We start from the raw sequence: 15,960 nt of genomic DNA on the forward strand, positions 1-15,960 counted from the left end.
AAAAGTGATGGATATTTTTCTGCAGCCAAAGGAAGATAAGGGAAGTGCCTCAGGATGGACTTCAGTAAAGCACCCAAAAAGGTCCCTTGTGGTCAGCTGATCCAGAAGATTAAGACTCCATGACAATGCGAGAGCTTGTATGAAAAATTGGCGTGGGTATAGAAGATAGAAGGTGGTGGTAATGGAGGGGGTGTTATTCTGAGTGGAGGTCTGGAATCAGTAGTGATAGATAAGTATATATATATATATATGTCCATAAGACCACAAGAAATAGGAGCAGAAATAAGCTATTCAGCCCATTGAGTCTACCACTCCATTTAATCATGAGCTGATCCATTTTCCCACTCAGTCCACTGCCCGGTTTTCTCCCCATAACCTTTGATGCCTTAAATACACCCAATGACTTGGTCTCCACAACTACCTATGGCAACAAATTCCACAGATTCATCCAACTAGCCAAAGGAAATTCCTCTGCTTCTCTGTTCGAAGCCCTTCAATCCTGAAGTTGTCCCCTCTTGTCCTAGACTCTCCCATCAACCTTTCTACATCTACTCTGTCCATGCCTTTCAATATTTGAAATGTTTCAACAAGATCCTCCCTCGTTCTCCAAATTCCAACAAGTACAGGCCAAGAACTGTCAAACACTCTCATATGATAATCCTTTCATTCTCAGAATCATCCTTGTGAACCTCCTTTGGACCCTCTAAAAATCAGATCCTCTTTTCTTCAACAAGGAGCCCAAACTGCTCATAATACTCCAAGTGAGGTCTCACCAGTGCCTTATAAAGCTTTAAAATCAGATTCCACCTCTTGAAATGAATGGCAACATTGTGTTTCCCTTCTTCACCCTGTAAATTGATCTTCAGGTTATACACAAGGATTCTCCGGTCCCTTTGAATCTAGGAATTTACAATTTTCTACCCATTTAAAAAATAGTATGCCAATTTATTTTATCTATCAAAATGCATGACTGTATATTTTACAACTATGTACAGAGGTGCACCAAAGAAAAGGTACAAGGACTGCCTAAAGAAATCTCTTGGTGCCTGCCAGTGGGCTGATATCACCTCAAACCGTGCATCTTGGCGCCTCACAGTTTGGCGGGCAGCAACCTCCGTTGAAGAAGACCGCAGAGCACACCTCACTGACAAAAGGCAAAGGAGGAAAAACCCAACACCCAACCCCAACCAACCAATTTTCCCCTGCAGCCGCTGCAACTGTGTCTGCCTGTCCCGCATCGGACTTGTCAGCCACAAACGAGCCTGCAGCTGACGTGGACTTTTACCCCCTCCATAAATCTTCGTCCGCGAAGCCAAGCCAAAGAAGAAAGACAGCCATGCATAGACTTGCTTCTGGGTTACAGGTTCTGGAAGTGGGGATGCAAATCAAATTGATTTGGGCAGAAGTCGATCATTTTAGATGAGGATTGCTTATGTGTGCGTGTGTGTATGCACGTGTACCTGTGTGCATGCATCTGTGTGAGTACTGGTGTGCGTGCATGGATTTGTGTACTTGTGTGCATGTGCCATTGGGTGTACCTGTGTGCATGTGTGAGTGTGTGTGCCTGTGTGCATGCGTGTGCGCGCATAGTTGTATAATATGTATGACAGGTGGTGTTGCTGCCATGCCAACCATGGATCCAACACTTTGGCAAACGCGAAGGTGAGAGATATGTGGTCCGTGAAGACCGTGGACTCCCACCCCTCCAAGAAATAACGTAACTGCCAGATGACAAGGTAGAGGGCTAGCAGCTCTCTGTCGAAAGTGCTGCATTTCAGCTCCAGGGACCTCAAGTGTCGGCTGAAGAATGTGAGTGGTTTCCACTGACCCTTGATTAGTTGTTCCAGCATATCGCCGAGTACTGAGTTGGAAGTGTCAACCGTGAGGGCTGTGGACACATCCACCCATGCGTGTACCAGGAGGGTGGCATTTGCAGGGGCATCCTTGGCCTGCTCAAAAGTTGCTGCTGACTCCGTGTCCCAGGTGATTTCCTTGGCTTTGCCGGACAGCAGGCCGAACAAGGGTTACATGATTAGGGCCACTGATGGTAGGAATCGGTGGTAAGAGTTGATCATGCCTATGAACTCCTGTAGGCCCTTGATGGTACTGGGCCTGGCAAACTGGTGTATGGCCTTGACTTCCACCAGTAAGGGAACCGCTCCATGCAGGTCGAAGCAGTGCCCAAGGGAATCAATGGCTGACAGCCTGAACTGGCCAGGCCGTATGCACTCAGGCGGTGGCAGAGTTGGCGCAGGGGTGTCAAATGATCTTGGTGTGAGTGGCTGGCAATTGGAATATCATCTCAGTAGATGAAGATGAAATCCAAGCTGTGCCCCACCAAGTCCATGAGTTGCTGTAATGTTCTTGAGTCCAAAAGGCATCCGCAGGAACTTGAATAGGGTGAATGGGGTGATGAGGGCTGTCTTGGTGACATCGCTAGGGTGGATGGGTATCTGGTGATACCTGCAGATCAGATCGACCTTGGCCATAAAGTCCTAAATGTGGGACACTGGGTAGCGGTTGGACATGGTGATGTCGTTGAGCTTTCTGAAGTCACCGCATGGCCACCATCCTCCAGCCGGTTTGGGCACCATGTGCAGCAGAGAAGCCCATGAGCTGCCTGACCGCCAGACATTCCCCATCTCCTCCATTTTCCTGAACTCCTCCTTGGTGAGGTGGAGTTTGTTGGGTGGGAGCCTGCGTGCCCAGGCGTGTAATGGTGATCCTTGAATGGAATTGTGGTGCTGTACATCATGCTTAGGGGTGTCTGTGGAGAACTGCACCATAATAATGGTCAGGAACTCCACTAGTACTTTGGAAAATTTGTTGCCTGACAAAGTCACAGAGTCCAGGTGTGAGGCCGGTAACTTGACTTCGCTGAACGAGAAAGTCTGGAAGGTCTTGGCATTCTACTACTGCCAGTGTAAATGACCAGGTGAAATGGCCAGAACTGAACTGTAGTGGGATGGTTCACGTGCCGTATGTGAAAATACTGCTGTTGGCAGTGGTGAGCACCAGTCCTGACTTCCCTGCATGGGTGTTGTAGCTCAAGGGTGGGGGGAGGAGGTAAAACACTAACCTCCATTCCTGTGTCTATGAAGAACTTTCACCCAGTGTATTGGTCCCATGTGTAAAGGAGGCTATCATGGTGGCCAGCCGCTGAAGCCATTAGCAACGTCTGGGCCTGGCGCTTCCCAGAAAAGAACAGGGCAGGTTGCAAAGGAGGACTCCTGAACCCCAATGGTCTGAACTGGGATCGCTCCCTGCTGCGGGCATCACTGGCTTCGTTGGTGGTCTGGGGAAGACCCGGGCCTTAGGGCGCGACGCAGCAACTTGGTAAATGGAAGCCCCACCAGGCAGCTTGGTGTGCCCCAGGATATCTGCGCGGCCCGCTACTTTGTGTGGGTCACTGAAATCGTCGTCAGTGATAAGGAGGTGGATATCTTCTGGCATCTGCTCAAGAAAGACTCGTTTGAACAGTAAACATGGTTCATGGCCGTCTGCTAGTACCAGCATCTCGTTCAGTAAGGCTGATGGCACGCAGTCGCCTCGGGTGTCCATGTGGAGCAACCGTGCTGTGTGCTCACAGCGGGAGAAGCCAAAGTATGGATCAGGAGCACCCTGATTGCTTCATACCTGTTCACAGGCAGTGACTGGTGTGGGAAGTTGATGATGTGACCTGCTGTTTCCTGGTCGAGTGAACTGACCACTAGTAGTACTTTGTGGCATCTGAGATGATTGTCCTGACCTGGAATTGGGCTTCGGCCTGTTCAAACCTGATCAGCAACTGTAAAGTCCAGAAAGTTGGCAGTTTCAGAGAAACTGCATTCCGTGTGCTTGGATTGGTCATCGCTGGGTCCAAATGCTGTTTGGATCGTCGAGGTCACCGACGTAGTCGTGGAGTGAGTGAAAAACCACGCAGAGTTGAAAGTGATTTGAATCAAATGCTTTGCTGATTAAAAAAAAATGCACGCTTAAGAACTTTCTCCCAGCAGCCCCTGCGACATTCGGGACGGAAATGACGTCAGCTGCCCAGCTGTGGGCTTGCCCCGCACCCAAAGCTTTCACAGTCAGATCTGCCATGGACTTGCCCATGACTCCATGAGCCAGTTTGCCTGTTATGTGGGCAACAGTTACACATATAAAACATATATACACATGTGTGTTGTACAATGCACCAAAATGATAACTTGCTGAAACCAGAGATACATAAGATATACTAACAATAGTATATATTAAATTACCACAATATTTCATGAATGAAAGTGAGTTATTAAAGGAAAGATAATAAATATTCACAATAGCAGTAAGTGGCATTCCAACGTAGGACCCAGTGTAAATTTTACAATTTTTATTAAGCCCTTCTGGTGAGCTCGGTCGTATCTGTGATCAGACGTTACTCAATCGGGCGCGTCATGGTATGGCTGTATTTAATTTGCCACTTCTCTGCCCATTTTCCTAATCTGTCCAAATCCTTCTGCAACCTCCTTCTGTTTCCTCAACACTACTTGCTCCTCTACCTACTTTCATATCATCTGTAAACTTGGCCACGAGGCGGGGAGGTGGTGGAAGCAGAAATGATAACAACATTTAAAGCACATAAAAAAAAGTCTTATTCCCAGAGTGGATGTTTCAATAACTAGAGGGCAAGGGTTTAACGTGAAGGAGAGAGATTTAGCGGATTGGGGGGAGGGGGGAGGGGGGGAAATACCTCTATCAGAAGTTAATATGTATCTGGAAAAAAATGCCAGAAACAAAACTATAGAAAATGTATGTTTAGGAATGGTGAAAAGGGAATGGACCAAATGCAGGAAAATGGAACCAACCCAGAATGGACCAAATGAGGGCAAATGGAACCAGCCCAGAATGGACCAAATGAGGGCAAATGGAACCAGCCCAGAATGGACCAAATGAGGGCAAATGGAACCAGCCCAGAATGGACCAAATGCAGGCAAATGGAACCAGCCCAGAATGGACCAAATGAGGGCAAATGGAACCAGCCCAGAATGGACCAAATGAGGGCAAATGGAACCAGCCCAGAATGGACCAAATGAGGGCAAATGGAACCAGCCCAGAATGTTTTTTCATTAGCAAAGATTAAATGTGTGACCTGATGACTCCAAAACAGGCAGATGGGATGAGTTTAAATTGGAATCACGGTCAGCATTGATATTGTGCGCTGAAAGACCTTTGTTTCAACCTGTTGTTGAAAGAACTGCTGTACAGTTCTGTATTCTAGGATAGATGTTAAGCTAATTGACGTGAAATGAATGTCATTGGCTGGGCAAGGTGGAGTATTGGAGGGGGTGCGTATGGAATGAGATTAGTTGGCAATGTGGGGCAGTGATATCATCTGGGAAGGGGAAAGAATAGTGTGATGTGCCCAGAGGACCCCAGAACCCAGCAGCAATAGAAATTTTAAGCGCACGTGTTTGTAATGTGTTTGTAAAGTTCAGAAATGTTCTTTAATTCATAGTCCAATCTCACTTCTCACTCCTCCAAGTTCACCGGTATCAGGCAATTCTTATATTGTGCACAGAATTTAACATATATGTATCTTCACCGGGTTTTGGTGCTTGAAAGGTAAATGGTTACCACTCAGGAAGGTTTCCTGTCGGTTATCAGAGAGAGATTTGTTACTCATTGGACACAAACTGATTCCTTCCAATCAGCCACTTCAGTGTCTTGCTGAAGAAATTTGCTTCATCAGGGTTTTCCAGATGATAACCTCTTTCTTTCAGGTCATCATCGAGTTCCTTTCTGTTTCCTTTATCTCAGGCGAAACATTATACGGCCAGCCATCTCCTCTTGTAAGGATCACAAGGGCTTTGACCAGGCTGAACTAAGAACTCACAACCCGTCTTCAAAATGGGGTTTCAAACAAGCTTGCCAGCTTGTCCTGTTCCAGTCCCAGCTACTGCTGCTGAACTGTAGAACTGAATTCTCTGTCTCTCTCTCTCTCTCTCTCTCTCTCTCTCTCTCTCAGAAAAAAAACACATGATCCTTTTAGAACTCAGACAAACTGCGGCACTGGACGCAATCTTCTGAGTCTGTTCATCTGTTGCTTTCCAGCATGTCCAATTAACACCTACTTGTGAGGTCCTTATAGGCATCCTTCAAAGGTTTTGCAAAGGCACCTGGAGCCTGGGCTGTCTGGCTTGAGCAGAGCTCTAACATTTTAAATTAGATCTGTTTTGAAGTGTTTGTATCTGTGTGTGACCTATCTAAAAACTTTTCAATATATCTTCCAAATACATATCTATATGTAATATAAAATATACAGTAGGGAGAGGGACATTTAACATGAGAGCCACAGACCAAAAAGGAAGAATGAGAGGTGATTTGTAGAAATGTATAAAATTATGAAAGGCATATATAAGACAGAGGTAGGTGTATTGTTTCTACTTGTACGTGTGACTAGAACTAAGAAACATAACCTCAAGATTCAGGGTAGTAGATTTAGGACAGTGACAAGGAGGAACTGTTTTTCCCACTGAGTGGTGAATCTATGGAATTCTCTGCCCAGTGAAGCAGTGGAGGCGACCTCACTGAATACATTCAAGACAAGGGTGAATAGACTTTTAGTAGAGGAATTAAGGGATATGGGGAAAAGGCTGGGAGGTGGAAATGAGTCTATCATCAGATCGGCCATGATCTTATTGAATGGCAGATCAGGCTCAACAGGCCTAATCCTTATGCTCCAACTGCTGTCATAGTTTTTCCCATAAACCTATCCAGCATTTTTATCACAAGATTGGACAGCAAGGAAGGCTTTCAAAGCTTGCAAAGGGACCTGGACCAGCTGGAAAAATCAGCTGCCAAATGGCAGATGGAATTTAATGCAGAAATTGTGAGGTGAGGATAAACCAAGGTCAGACATACATCATAACTGTAGGGCACCGAGGAGTGTGGTAGAACAGAGGGATCTGGAAGTACAGATATATAATTCCCTAAAAGTCATAGGATAGAGTCATAAAAAGAGCTTTTGGCACATTAGTCTTCATAAATGAAAGTATTGAATATAGGAGTTGAAATATTATGCTAAAGGTGTATAAGACATTGGTGATGCCAAATTTGGGGTATTCTGTGCAGTTTAGTTTACTTAACTACAAGAAAAATATCAATAAGATTGAAAGAGTGAAGAGGATGTTGCCAGGACTTAAACAACTGAGTTACAGGGAAAGGTGAAACAGGTAGGACTTTATTTCCTGGAGCGTAGAAGGTTGAAGGGAGATTCAATAGAGGTATACAAAATGATTATGGGTATAGATAGAGTAAATGCATGTAGATGTTTTCCACTGAGGTTAGGAGAGATTAAAAACCAGAGGATATGGGTGAAGGGTGAAAGGAGAAAAGTTTACAGGGAACATTAAGGGAGCTTCTTCACACAAAGTGTTGTGGAACGAGCTGCCAGCTGAATTAGTAAATGCAGGCTTAATTTTGATATTTAAGGAAAATGGACAGGTACGCGGATGGGAAGGGAATGGAGGGATATGATCTGGGTGCTTGTCAATGGGACTAGGCAGAATCATAGTTTGGCACAGGCTAGAAGGGCCGTGGGGCTGTTTAGATGCTTTAATGTTCCATTGTTCTATAGTACTATGTGTATGATAATAAATGTATAATCAAAACAAATATCGAACTAAAGTGGCATCGTCTGCAAAGAGTAGTTCACGGTCAAGTTTCTCTTATGTCTTGGTGTGAGCTTGCAGGCGCCTCAGATTGAAGAGACTGCCATCCGTGCGGTACCGGATGTAAACAGCGTCTTCATTGTTGGGGTCTTTCATGGCTTGGTTCAGCATCATGCTGAAGAAGATTGAAAAGAGGGTTGGTGCGAGAACACAGCCTTGCTTCACGCCATTGTTAATGGAGAAGGGTTCAGAGAGCTCATTGCTGTATCTGACCCGACCTTGTTGGTTTTCGTGCAGTTGGATAATCATGTTGAGGAACTTTGGGGGACATCCGATGCGCTCTAGTATTTGCCAAAGCCCTTTCCTGCTCACGGTGTCGAAGGCTTTGGTGAGGTCAACAAAGGTGATGTAGAGTCCTTTGTTTTGTTCTCTGCACTTTTCTTGGAGCTGTCTGAGGGCAAAGACCATGTCAGTAGTTCCTCTGTTTGCGCGAAAGCCGCACTGTGATTCTGGGAGAATATTCTCGGCGACACTAGGTATTATTCTATTTAGTAGAATCCTAGCGAAGATTTTGCCTGCAATGGAGAGCAACGTGATTCCCCTGTAGTTTGAGCAGTCTGATTTCTCGCCTTTGTTTTTGTACAGGGTGATGATGGTGGCATCACGAAGGTCCTGAGGCAGTTTACCTTGGTCCCAACAAAGCTTGAAAAACTCATGCAGTTTGGCATGCAGAGTTTTGCCGCCAGCCTTCCAGACTTCTGGGGGGATTCCATCCATACCTGCTGCTTTGCCACTTTTCAGTTGTTCGATTGCCTTATATGTCTCATCCAGGGTGGGAACCTCATCCAGCTCTAGCCTTAGGGGCTGTTGAGGGAGCTGGAGCAGGGAGGAATCTTGGACTGAGCGGTTGGCACTGAAAAGAGATTGGAAGTGTTCTGACCATCGGTTGAGGATGGAGATCTTGTCGCTGAGGAGGACTTTGCCGTCTGAGCTGCGCAGCGGGCTTTGGACTTGGGGTGAGGGGCCGTACACAGCCTTTAGAGCCTCGTAGAAACCCCTGAAGTCGCCAATGTCCGCGCTGAGCTGAGTTCGTTTGGCGAGGCTAGTCCACCACTCATTTTGGATCTCCCGGAGTTTGCGCTGAAGATGGCTGCATGCGCGACGGAAGGCTTGTTTCTTCTCTGGACAGGACGGCTTTGTAAGGTGAGCGGAAACTGCCAAAATGTTTGGCCTGGAAGTCAGCCTGAAGAAAACTGAGGTCCTCCATCAGCCAGCTCCCCACCATGACTACCAGCCCCCCCACATCTCCATCGGGCACACAAAACTCAAAACGGTCAACCAGTTTACCTATCTCGGCTGCACCATTTCATCAGATGCAAGGATCGACAATGAGATAGACAACAGACTCGCCAAGGCAAATAGCGCCTTTGGAAGACTACACAAAAGAGTCTGGATAAACAACCAACTGAAAAACCTCACAAAGATAAGCGTATACAGAGCCGTTGTCATACCCACACTCCTGTTCGGCTCTGAATCATGAGTCCTCTACCGGCACCACCTACGGCTCCTAGAACGCTTCCACCAGCGTTGTCTCCGCTCCATCCTCAACATCCATTGGAGCGCTTACATCCCTAACGTCGAAGTACTCGAGATGGCAGAGGTCGACAGCATCGAGTCCACGCTGCTGAAGATCCAGCTGCGCTGGATGGGTCACGTCTCCAGAATGGAGGACCATCGCCTTCCCAAGATCGTGTTATATGGCGAGCTCTCCACTGGCCACCGTGACAGAGGTGCACCAAAGAAAAGGTACAAGGACTGCCTAAAGAAATCTCTCGGTGCCTGCCACATTGACCACCGCCAGTGGGCTGATAACGCCTCAAACCGTGCATCTTGGCGCCTCACAGTTTGGCGGGCAGCAACCTCCTTTGAAGAAGACTGCAGAGCCCACCTCACTGACAAAAGGCAAAGGAGGAAAAACCCAAAACCCAACCCCAACCAACCAATTTTCCCCTGCAACTGCTGCAATCGTGTCTGCCTGTCCCGCATCGGACTTGTCAGCCACAAACGAGCCTGCAGCTGACGTGGACTTTTTACCCCCTCCATAAATCTTCGTCCGCGAAGCCAAGCCAAAGAAAAGAAAACAAATATAATTTAAGAATGTCATTCCATTATTTTAATCTTCACTAATAAACCAACAGTTCTTCATGTCGTTATTCACTTATTTACTTTTTAAAATGTATTCATTTACAATCTAGCATGCAAGTTTATACCACCATTTTGAGATTCTGGGACAAGCAGACAATGGCAGCGGGCGCACAGAGCAATATTTGAGAAGGTGGATGGAATTATGTTATAAATTCACATCAAGGTTTCTTCACCTGTTTTCAGATTCAGATTTATTGTCAGAGTACATACATGACATCACACAGTGTACATCCCTGAGATTCTTTTTCTTCCTGCGGGCAAGGCAGGATTACCCCTGTTGGGTAGTGACAAAGAAATTGTACACAGCGCATACATGTAAACAAATAAACAACAAAGACAAAGTGCAGGGTAGAGACACAAGTAAATTTAAAATGACAAGGACATAATCTTTTTTTTAATCATTGAGAGGTCCATTTAAGATTCTGATTACATCAAGACAGGAAAATGCCCTTGAGTCTGGAGGTGCGTGCTTGGGCTGTTCAGTTTTAAAAGGCATTAGAAGTTGTACTGCAACTTACTCACTACACTTGTGCAGCATCAGGCGGTCAGTACGGATATAGCTGAGCAGATCCAAGATTTGATGGACGGAATCCAAGGTCCAGTCAGGACGAGTGAGCTGTTCTGTGGGGTTGGAAAGATCAGAGCAAATCAGAGGTTGGGCCAACATTGCACATCACACTTTCAAACAATGACTGTGTTAAGCTGCAAGATGGACCATTAACCATGGACTTCGTGTCAGTTTATCATGATAAAGGAAGAGGATTGAATACTGAAGACAGAAGGGAGCTGGAGAGGTTCCTCTGGAACAGAGAGAGCTCTATGTCCAGCAATTTTCCTCAATGTTTATTCACCCAGACCTCCTTAAGTATTCATTTGTGTACCAGGGACCAACTATTGCTAGGCCACCAGTAAAGGAGGTGGTGGGGGGGGGGGGGGAAGGGGAAGGGGAGTGAGCTGGTGACATTAAGCTCCCCAGATTCCTGATAGGATCTTGCTTGGTTTTGGTGATAACAATCATTTGAAAGTTTTAATTTCAATACATTCGAGCGTTGTAGGTTAATTAGGGTATTTGTGCGGCACCTTGTTTTACACATTACTTTAATACTAAATCAGTAATATTTGTCTTTGCCACACTGCCATGGACCACCAAAACCAGACCCCGGAGTATCAGTGGTCTGCTGACTACAGTTTGAGAAGTATTGCCCTAGAAAGTAAAGGTTCCAGAAGAAAACATTTGGTCTAGAGATTGTCACACTGATTTCATTGGTCGGAATGGGTTGGAGAGGAATTTTCTGGTAGGTCTTTTCTTGGAATTTTTCCTACGCATACACAGTGGTGACATGATGTAAAGTCCTATTAAAGCTTGGAGAAAATTAGATAAAACATAGAGAGAAAATTTAAATTTGTAAAGAAACATAGAAACATAGAAGATAGGAGCAGGAGTAGGTCATTCGACCCTTCGAGCCTGCTCCACCATTCAACGAGATCATGGCTGATCTTAAAGTTCAGTACCCCGTCCCCGCCTTCTCTCCGTAACCTTTAATACCCTTATACTGAAGAAATAGATCTAATTCCCTCTTAAATATATTTAATGAACCTGCCTCTACTGCCCTCTGTGGCAATGAATTCCACAGATTCACCAGCCTCTGGGTCAAGAAATTCCTCCTGATCTCGGTCCTAAATGGTTTGCCTATTATCCTCAAACCATGGCCCCGGGTTTGGGATTTTCCCATCCTTGGAAACATCCCATCTGCATCCATTCTGTCCAGTCCTGCCAGAATTTTATATGTCTCTATGAGATCCCCTCTCAATCTTCTAAACTCCAGCGAGTACAATCCCAATTTGCGCAATCTTTCCTCATAAGTCATTCCTGCCATTCCAGGTATCAGCCTGGTGAATCGCCTCTGCACTCCCTCCATTGCAAGAACATCCTTCCTTAGATCAGGTGACCAAAACTGCACACAATACTCCAGGTGGGGTCTCACCAAGGACCTGTACAGCTGCAGTAAGGTATCCTTGTTCCTATACTCAAACCCTCTTGATATGAAGGCCAACATATCATTTTCCTTTTTAACCGCCTGCTGTACCCGCATGCTCGCCTTCAGAGACTGATGTACAAGTACCCCTAGGTGTCTCTGCACTTCCCCATCTCTTAATCTATTGCCATTCAAATACCCTCCGGTTTGTATTACCAAAGTGGATAACCTCACATTTATCCACAATGTAGTGCATTTGCCATGTATCTGCCCAGTCCCTCAATTTATCCAAATCACACTGGAGCTTCCTGACCCCCTCTTCTGTGCACACAATCCCTCCTAGCTTAGTGTCATCTGCAAATTTGGAGATATTACATCCAATCCCCTCATCCAGATCATTAATGTAAATTCTGAACAGTACAGATCCCTGTGGCACCCCACTGGTCACCACCTGCCACTCAGAAAACGAGCCATTTATCCCAACTCTCTGTCTTCTACCTGCCAGCCAGTTCTCAATCCACATCAATACTTTGCCCCCAATCCCATGAGCCTTGATTTTGTAAGCCAGTCGTTTATGCGGGACCTTATCGAAGGCCTTTTGGAAGTACAGGTACACCACATCCATTGGCTCTCCCCCATCTATTTTACCTGTCACCATCTCAAAGAATTCAAATAGATTTGTCAAGCACGATTTACCTTTTGTAAATCCATGTTGACTCCGTCCGATCCCTTCTCTGCTAGTCATATGCTCCGCTATTACATCCTTAATAATGGATTCCATCATTTTGCCCACTACTGATGTAAGGCTCACCGGCCTATAATTCCCTGCTTTTTCTCTACCCCCCTTTTTAAAAAGTGGGGTAACATTAGCTACCCTCCAATCCATGGGTACTGATCCTGAGTCTATAGAGTTCTGGAAAATAATTCTTAAAGCATCTGCTATCTGAATGGCCACTTCCTTAAGTACCCTAGGATGTAGATTATCAGGCCCTTGGGATTTATCTGCCTTCAATCCCATCAATTTCTCCAAAACCATGTCCTTAGAGATACTGATTTCTTTCAGTTCCTTCCTTGCATTAGTCTCTATGTTTCCCAACATCCTTGGGAGGTTATTTGTATCCTCTCTTGTAAAAACAGAACTAAAGTAAGAATTTAATTGGTCTGCCATTTCCTTATTCCCCATTATATATTCCCCTGATTCCGACTGCAAGGGACCTACTTTGGATTTCACCAATCTTTTCCTCTTGACATATTTATAAAAGCTTTTGCAGTAGGTTTTTATATTTGCTGCAAGCTTACTTTCGTAATTTATTTTTGCTTTCTTGATTAATCCCTTTGTCCTCCTTTGGTGCATCTTGAACTGCTCCCAGTCTTCGATTGTGGTATGTTTTTGGCCAATTGATATGCTCTCTCTTTGGACCTAATGCTGTCTCTAATTTCCCTTGTTATCCACGGTTGAGTCACCTCTTTTGGTTTATTTTTATGCCAAACCAGTATAAACAATTTTTGCAATTTCTCTATTAGATCTGTGAATGGTTTCCATTGTCTATCCACAGTCAACTCCCCCATAAACACCACCCAATCAATCTTACTCAACTCCCGTCTCATACCATCATAATTCCCTTTATTTAAATTCAGGACCTTAGTCTCGGTTTTAATTTCATCACTCTCCATGTCGAGTGAGAATTCGATCATATTGTGATCACTCCTACCCAAAGGGCCTCGTACAACAAGATTGTTGATTAGCCCCTCATTATTGCATAATACCCAATCTGAAATGGCCTGCTCCCGAGTTGGTTCCTCGACATATTGGTCTAGATAACCGTCCCGTAAACATTCAAGGAATTCCTCCTCCTCTGTATTTTTACCAATTTGACTAGTCCAATCTATATGCAAATTAAAGTCTCCCATGATGACAGCTGTTCCCTTATTGCACGCTTTTCTAATTTCTCTTTTAATGCCTTCCCTCAACTCTACACTACTATTTGGAGGCCTATATACCATCCCCACTAACGTTTTCCGCCCCTTGCTATTCCTCAGTTCTACCCATATAGATTCCGCATCTTCCGAGTTAATATCCTTTCTGTCAATCGTGTCGGTCCCTTCTCTCACCATCAATACTACCCCACCCCCTTTTCTTTCTTGCCGATCCCTCCTAAATATCGTATACCCCAGGATGTTAAGTTCCCAGGCTTGCCCACCTTGCAGCCATGTTTCTGTAATCCCAATCAAATCATATTTGTTTATCTCAATTTCCACAGCCAATTCATCTACCTTGTTCCGAATGCTTCTTGCATTAAGATATAAAGCCTTCAGATTTGCTTTTTTAATCCTCCTTGCTCTTTCTGATTTTTTACTTTCGCTGCCTAACCTAACTTTTCCTGTTTTATCTTTTCTGTCCTTTGTCCTATCATACAGGTTCCCATCCCCCTGCCAAATTAGTTTAAACCGCACCCGACGGCTGTACCAAACCTAGCTGCCAATATATTGACCCCTTTTGGGTTTAGGTGTAACCCATTCTTCTTGTAGAGGTCATGCCTTCCCCAAAAGAGATCCCAATGATCCAAGAAGCCAAAACCCTGTCCTTTACACCAGCCCCTCAGCCACACATTCATTTTTCCTAACCTTCCATTTTTGTCCTCAGTTGCACTTGGTAGCAAACCAGAGATCACCACCCTGGCTGTCCTATTCCTTAGTTTCTGTCCTAGCTCTCTGTAATCCTTTTTCAGTACTTCCTCCTTCTTTTTATCTATGTCATTGGTACCCACATGTACCAAGACATCAGGCTGTTCGCCTTCCCCTTTTAGAATACCCTGGACCCGATTTGAGATGTCCCGCACCCTTGCACCAGGGAGGCAGCACACCATGCGGGCATACCTATCTGGCTCACAGAATCTCCTGTGTGTATTTCTGACAATGGATTCCCCAATGACCACTGCATTCCTCTTTACCTTTTGGTCCACCATGGCAGGCTCAGTGCCAGTGACCTGGTCACTGCTGCCAGCTTCTGTCAGGTCATCTCCCTCAACAGCATCCAACAAAATATACCTGTTACTGAGAGGGATATTCACAGGTGTGCTCTCCATTTTTCTTCCCTCCCCTGACAGTTACCCACTTACCTGACACATCTGGTCTTGGGGTAACTATGTCCCTGAAAGTTGAATCTATCAACTCCTCACTCTCCCTTACCAGCCGTAGGTCCTCAAGTTGCAGCTCCAGTTCCCCAACTCGGTCCTTAAGGAACTGCATTTCGGTGCACCTGACGCAGATGTGGCTATTTGGGAGGGTGGGACTCACCCATGGTTCCCACATCTGACATCCAGTACAAAGCACTAAACCCATAGGCATGACTGAGCTAAAATAATGCCACTTACCTTTCTCCTCGCCTGCTTTTGCCTAAGCCTGTTGAGCCAAAGGCTAGAAGTCCCACTCCTTCAGTGCCCCACTCACTCAGTGCGCCACCCCTCGCTGGCCGCTCCCTCCCCTTTTACTCCTTTTACTGGCCCCTGTGAGGCCCATTCATAAATGGAAGATTTAAGAAGTTTAGACCTTGGGATTGTCTAATGTAGCTTACCTGGTTTCTATCTAGAATTATTTTTAAAGAATATTGTTAAATAAATAAATATGGATAGGTTTTCTTGAGTTACATTTATATTAACGTGCTTATGTATATGATATGACTTGTTATTTGTTATATTAGGAGACTATATAGGATTTATATGTTAAACCAGTGTTTCTCAAACTTTTTCTTTCCACTCACATACTACTATGCCATCGGTGCTCTGTAATTAGTAAAGGTTTGCTTAAGGTGGCATGTGAGTGGGAAGGGAAGGTTGAGAATCACTGCTCTAGACCCAATTGTTACTGAAATATTTTGCTTGAGAAAAATTGTCATTGACCTATTTCCTTTGGAGTTATGAAGCCGAACACATAATTAATCAATTAGGTACGATTAAAACAGTGGTTTTCAACTTTTTCTTTCCATCCACATACCACCTTAAGCAATCCCTTACTAATCACAGAGCACCTATGGCATAGGGATTGCTTAAAGTGGTATGTAAGTAGAAAGAAAAAGGTTGAGAACCACTGTGTTAAACTCAATAAAAAAAATTTAAAAAAAGAAAAATGATTCCTGAACATTTTCTCAA

At 45.0% G+C, this 15,960-nt stretch overlaps 1 protein-coding gene across 1 annotated transcript in view; it reads right to left on the reverse strand.

Moving 5' to 3' along the window:
- The window catches only part of wdr17 (WD repeat domain 17), a 144,205-nt gene that overhangs the window by 13,100 nt on the left and 115,145 nt on the right, over positions 1-15,960 (reverse strand). The window contains exon 24 of the mRNA XM_069940891.1: positions 10,355-10,457. Coding sequence (XP_069796992.1) covers positions 10,355-10,457 — 103 coding nt within the window. The remainder of the gene's footprint in view (positions 1-10,354; positions 10,458-15,960) is intronic.

Source organism: Narcine bancroftii, chromosome 1 (assembly GCF_036971445.1).
Source record: "Narcine bancroftii isolate sNarBan1 chromosome 1, sNarBan1.hap1, whole genome shotgun sequence".
Taxonomy (NCBI): domain Eukaryota; kingdom Metazoa; phylum Chordata; class Chondrichthyes; order Torpediniformes; family Narcinidae; genus Narcine; species Narcine bancroftii.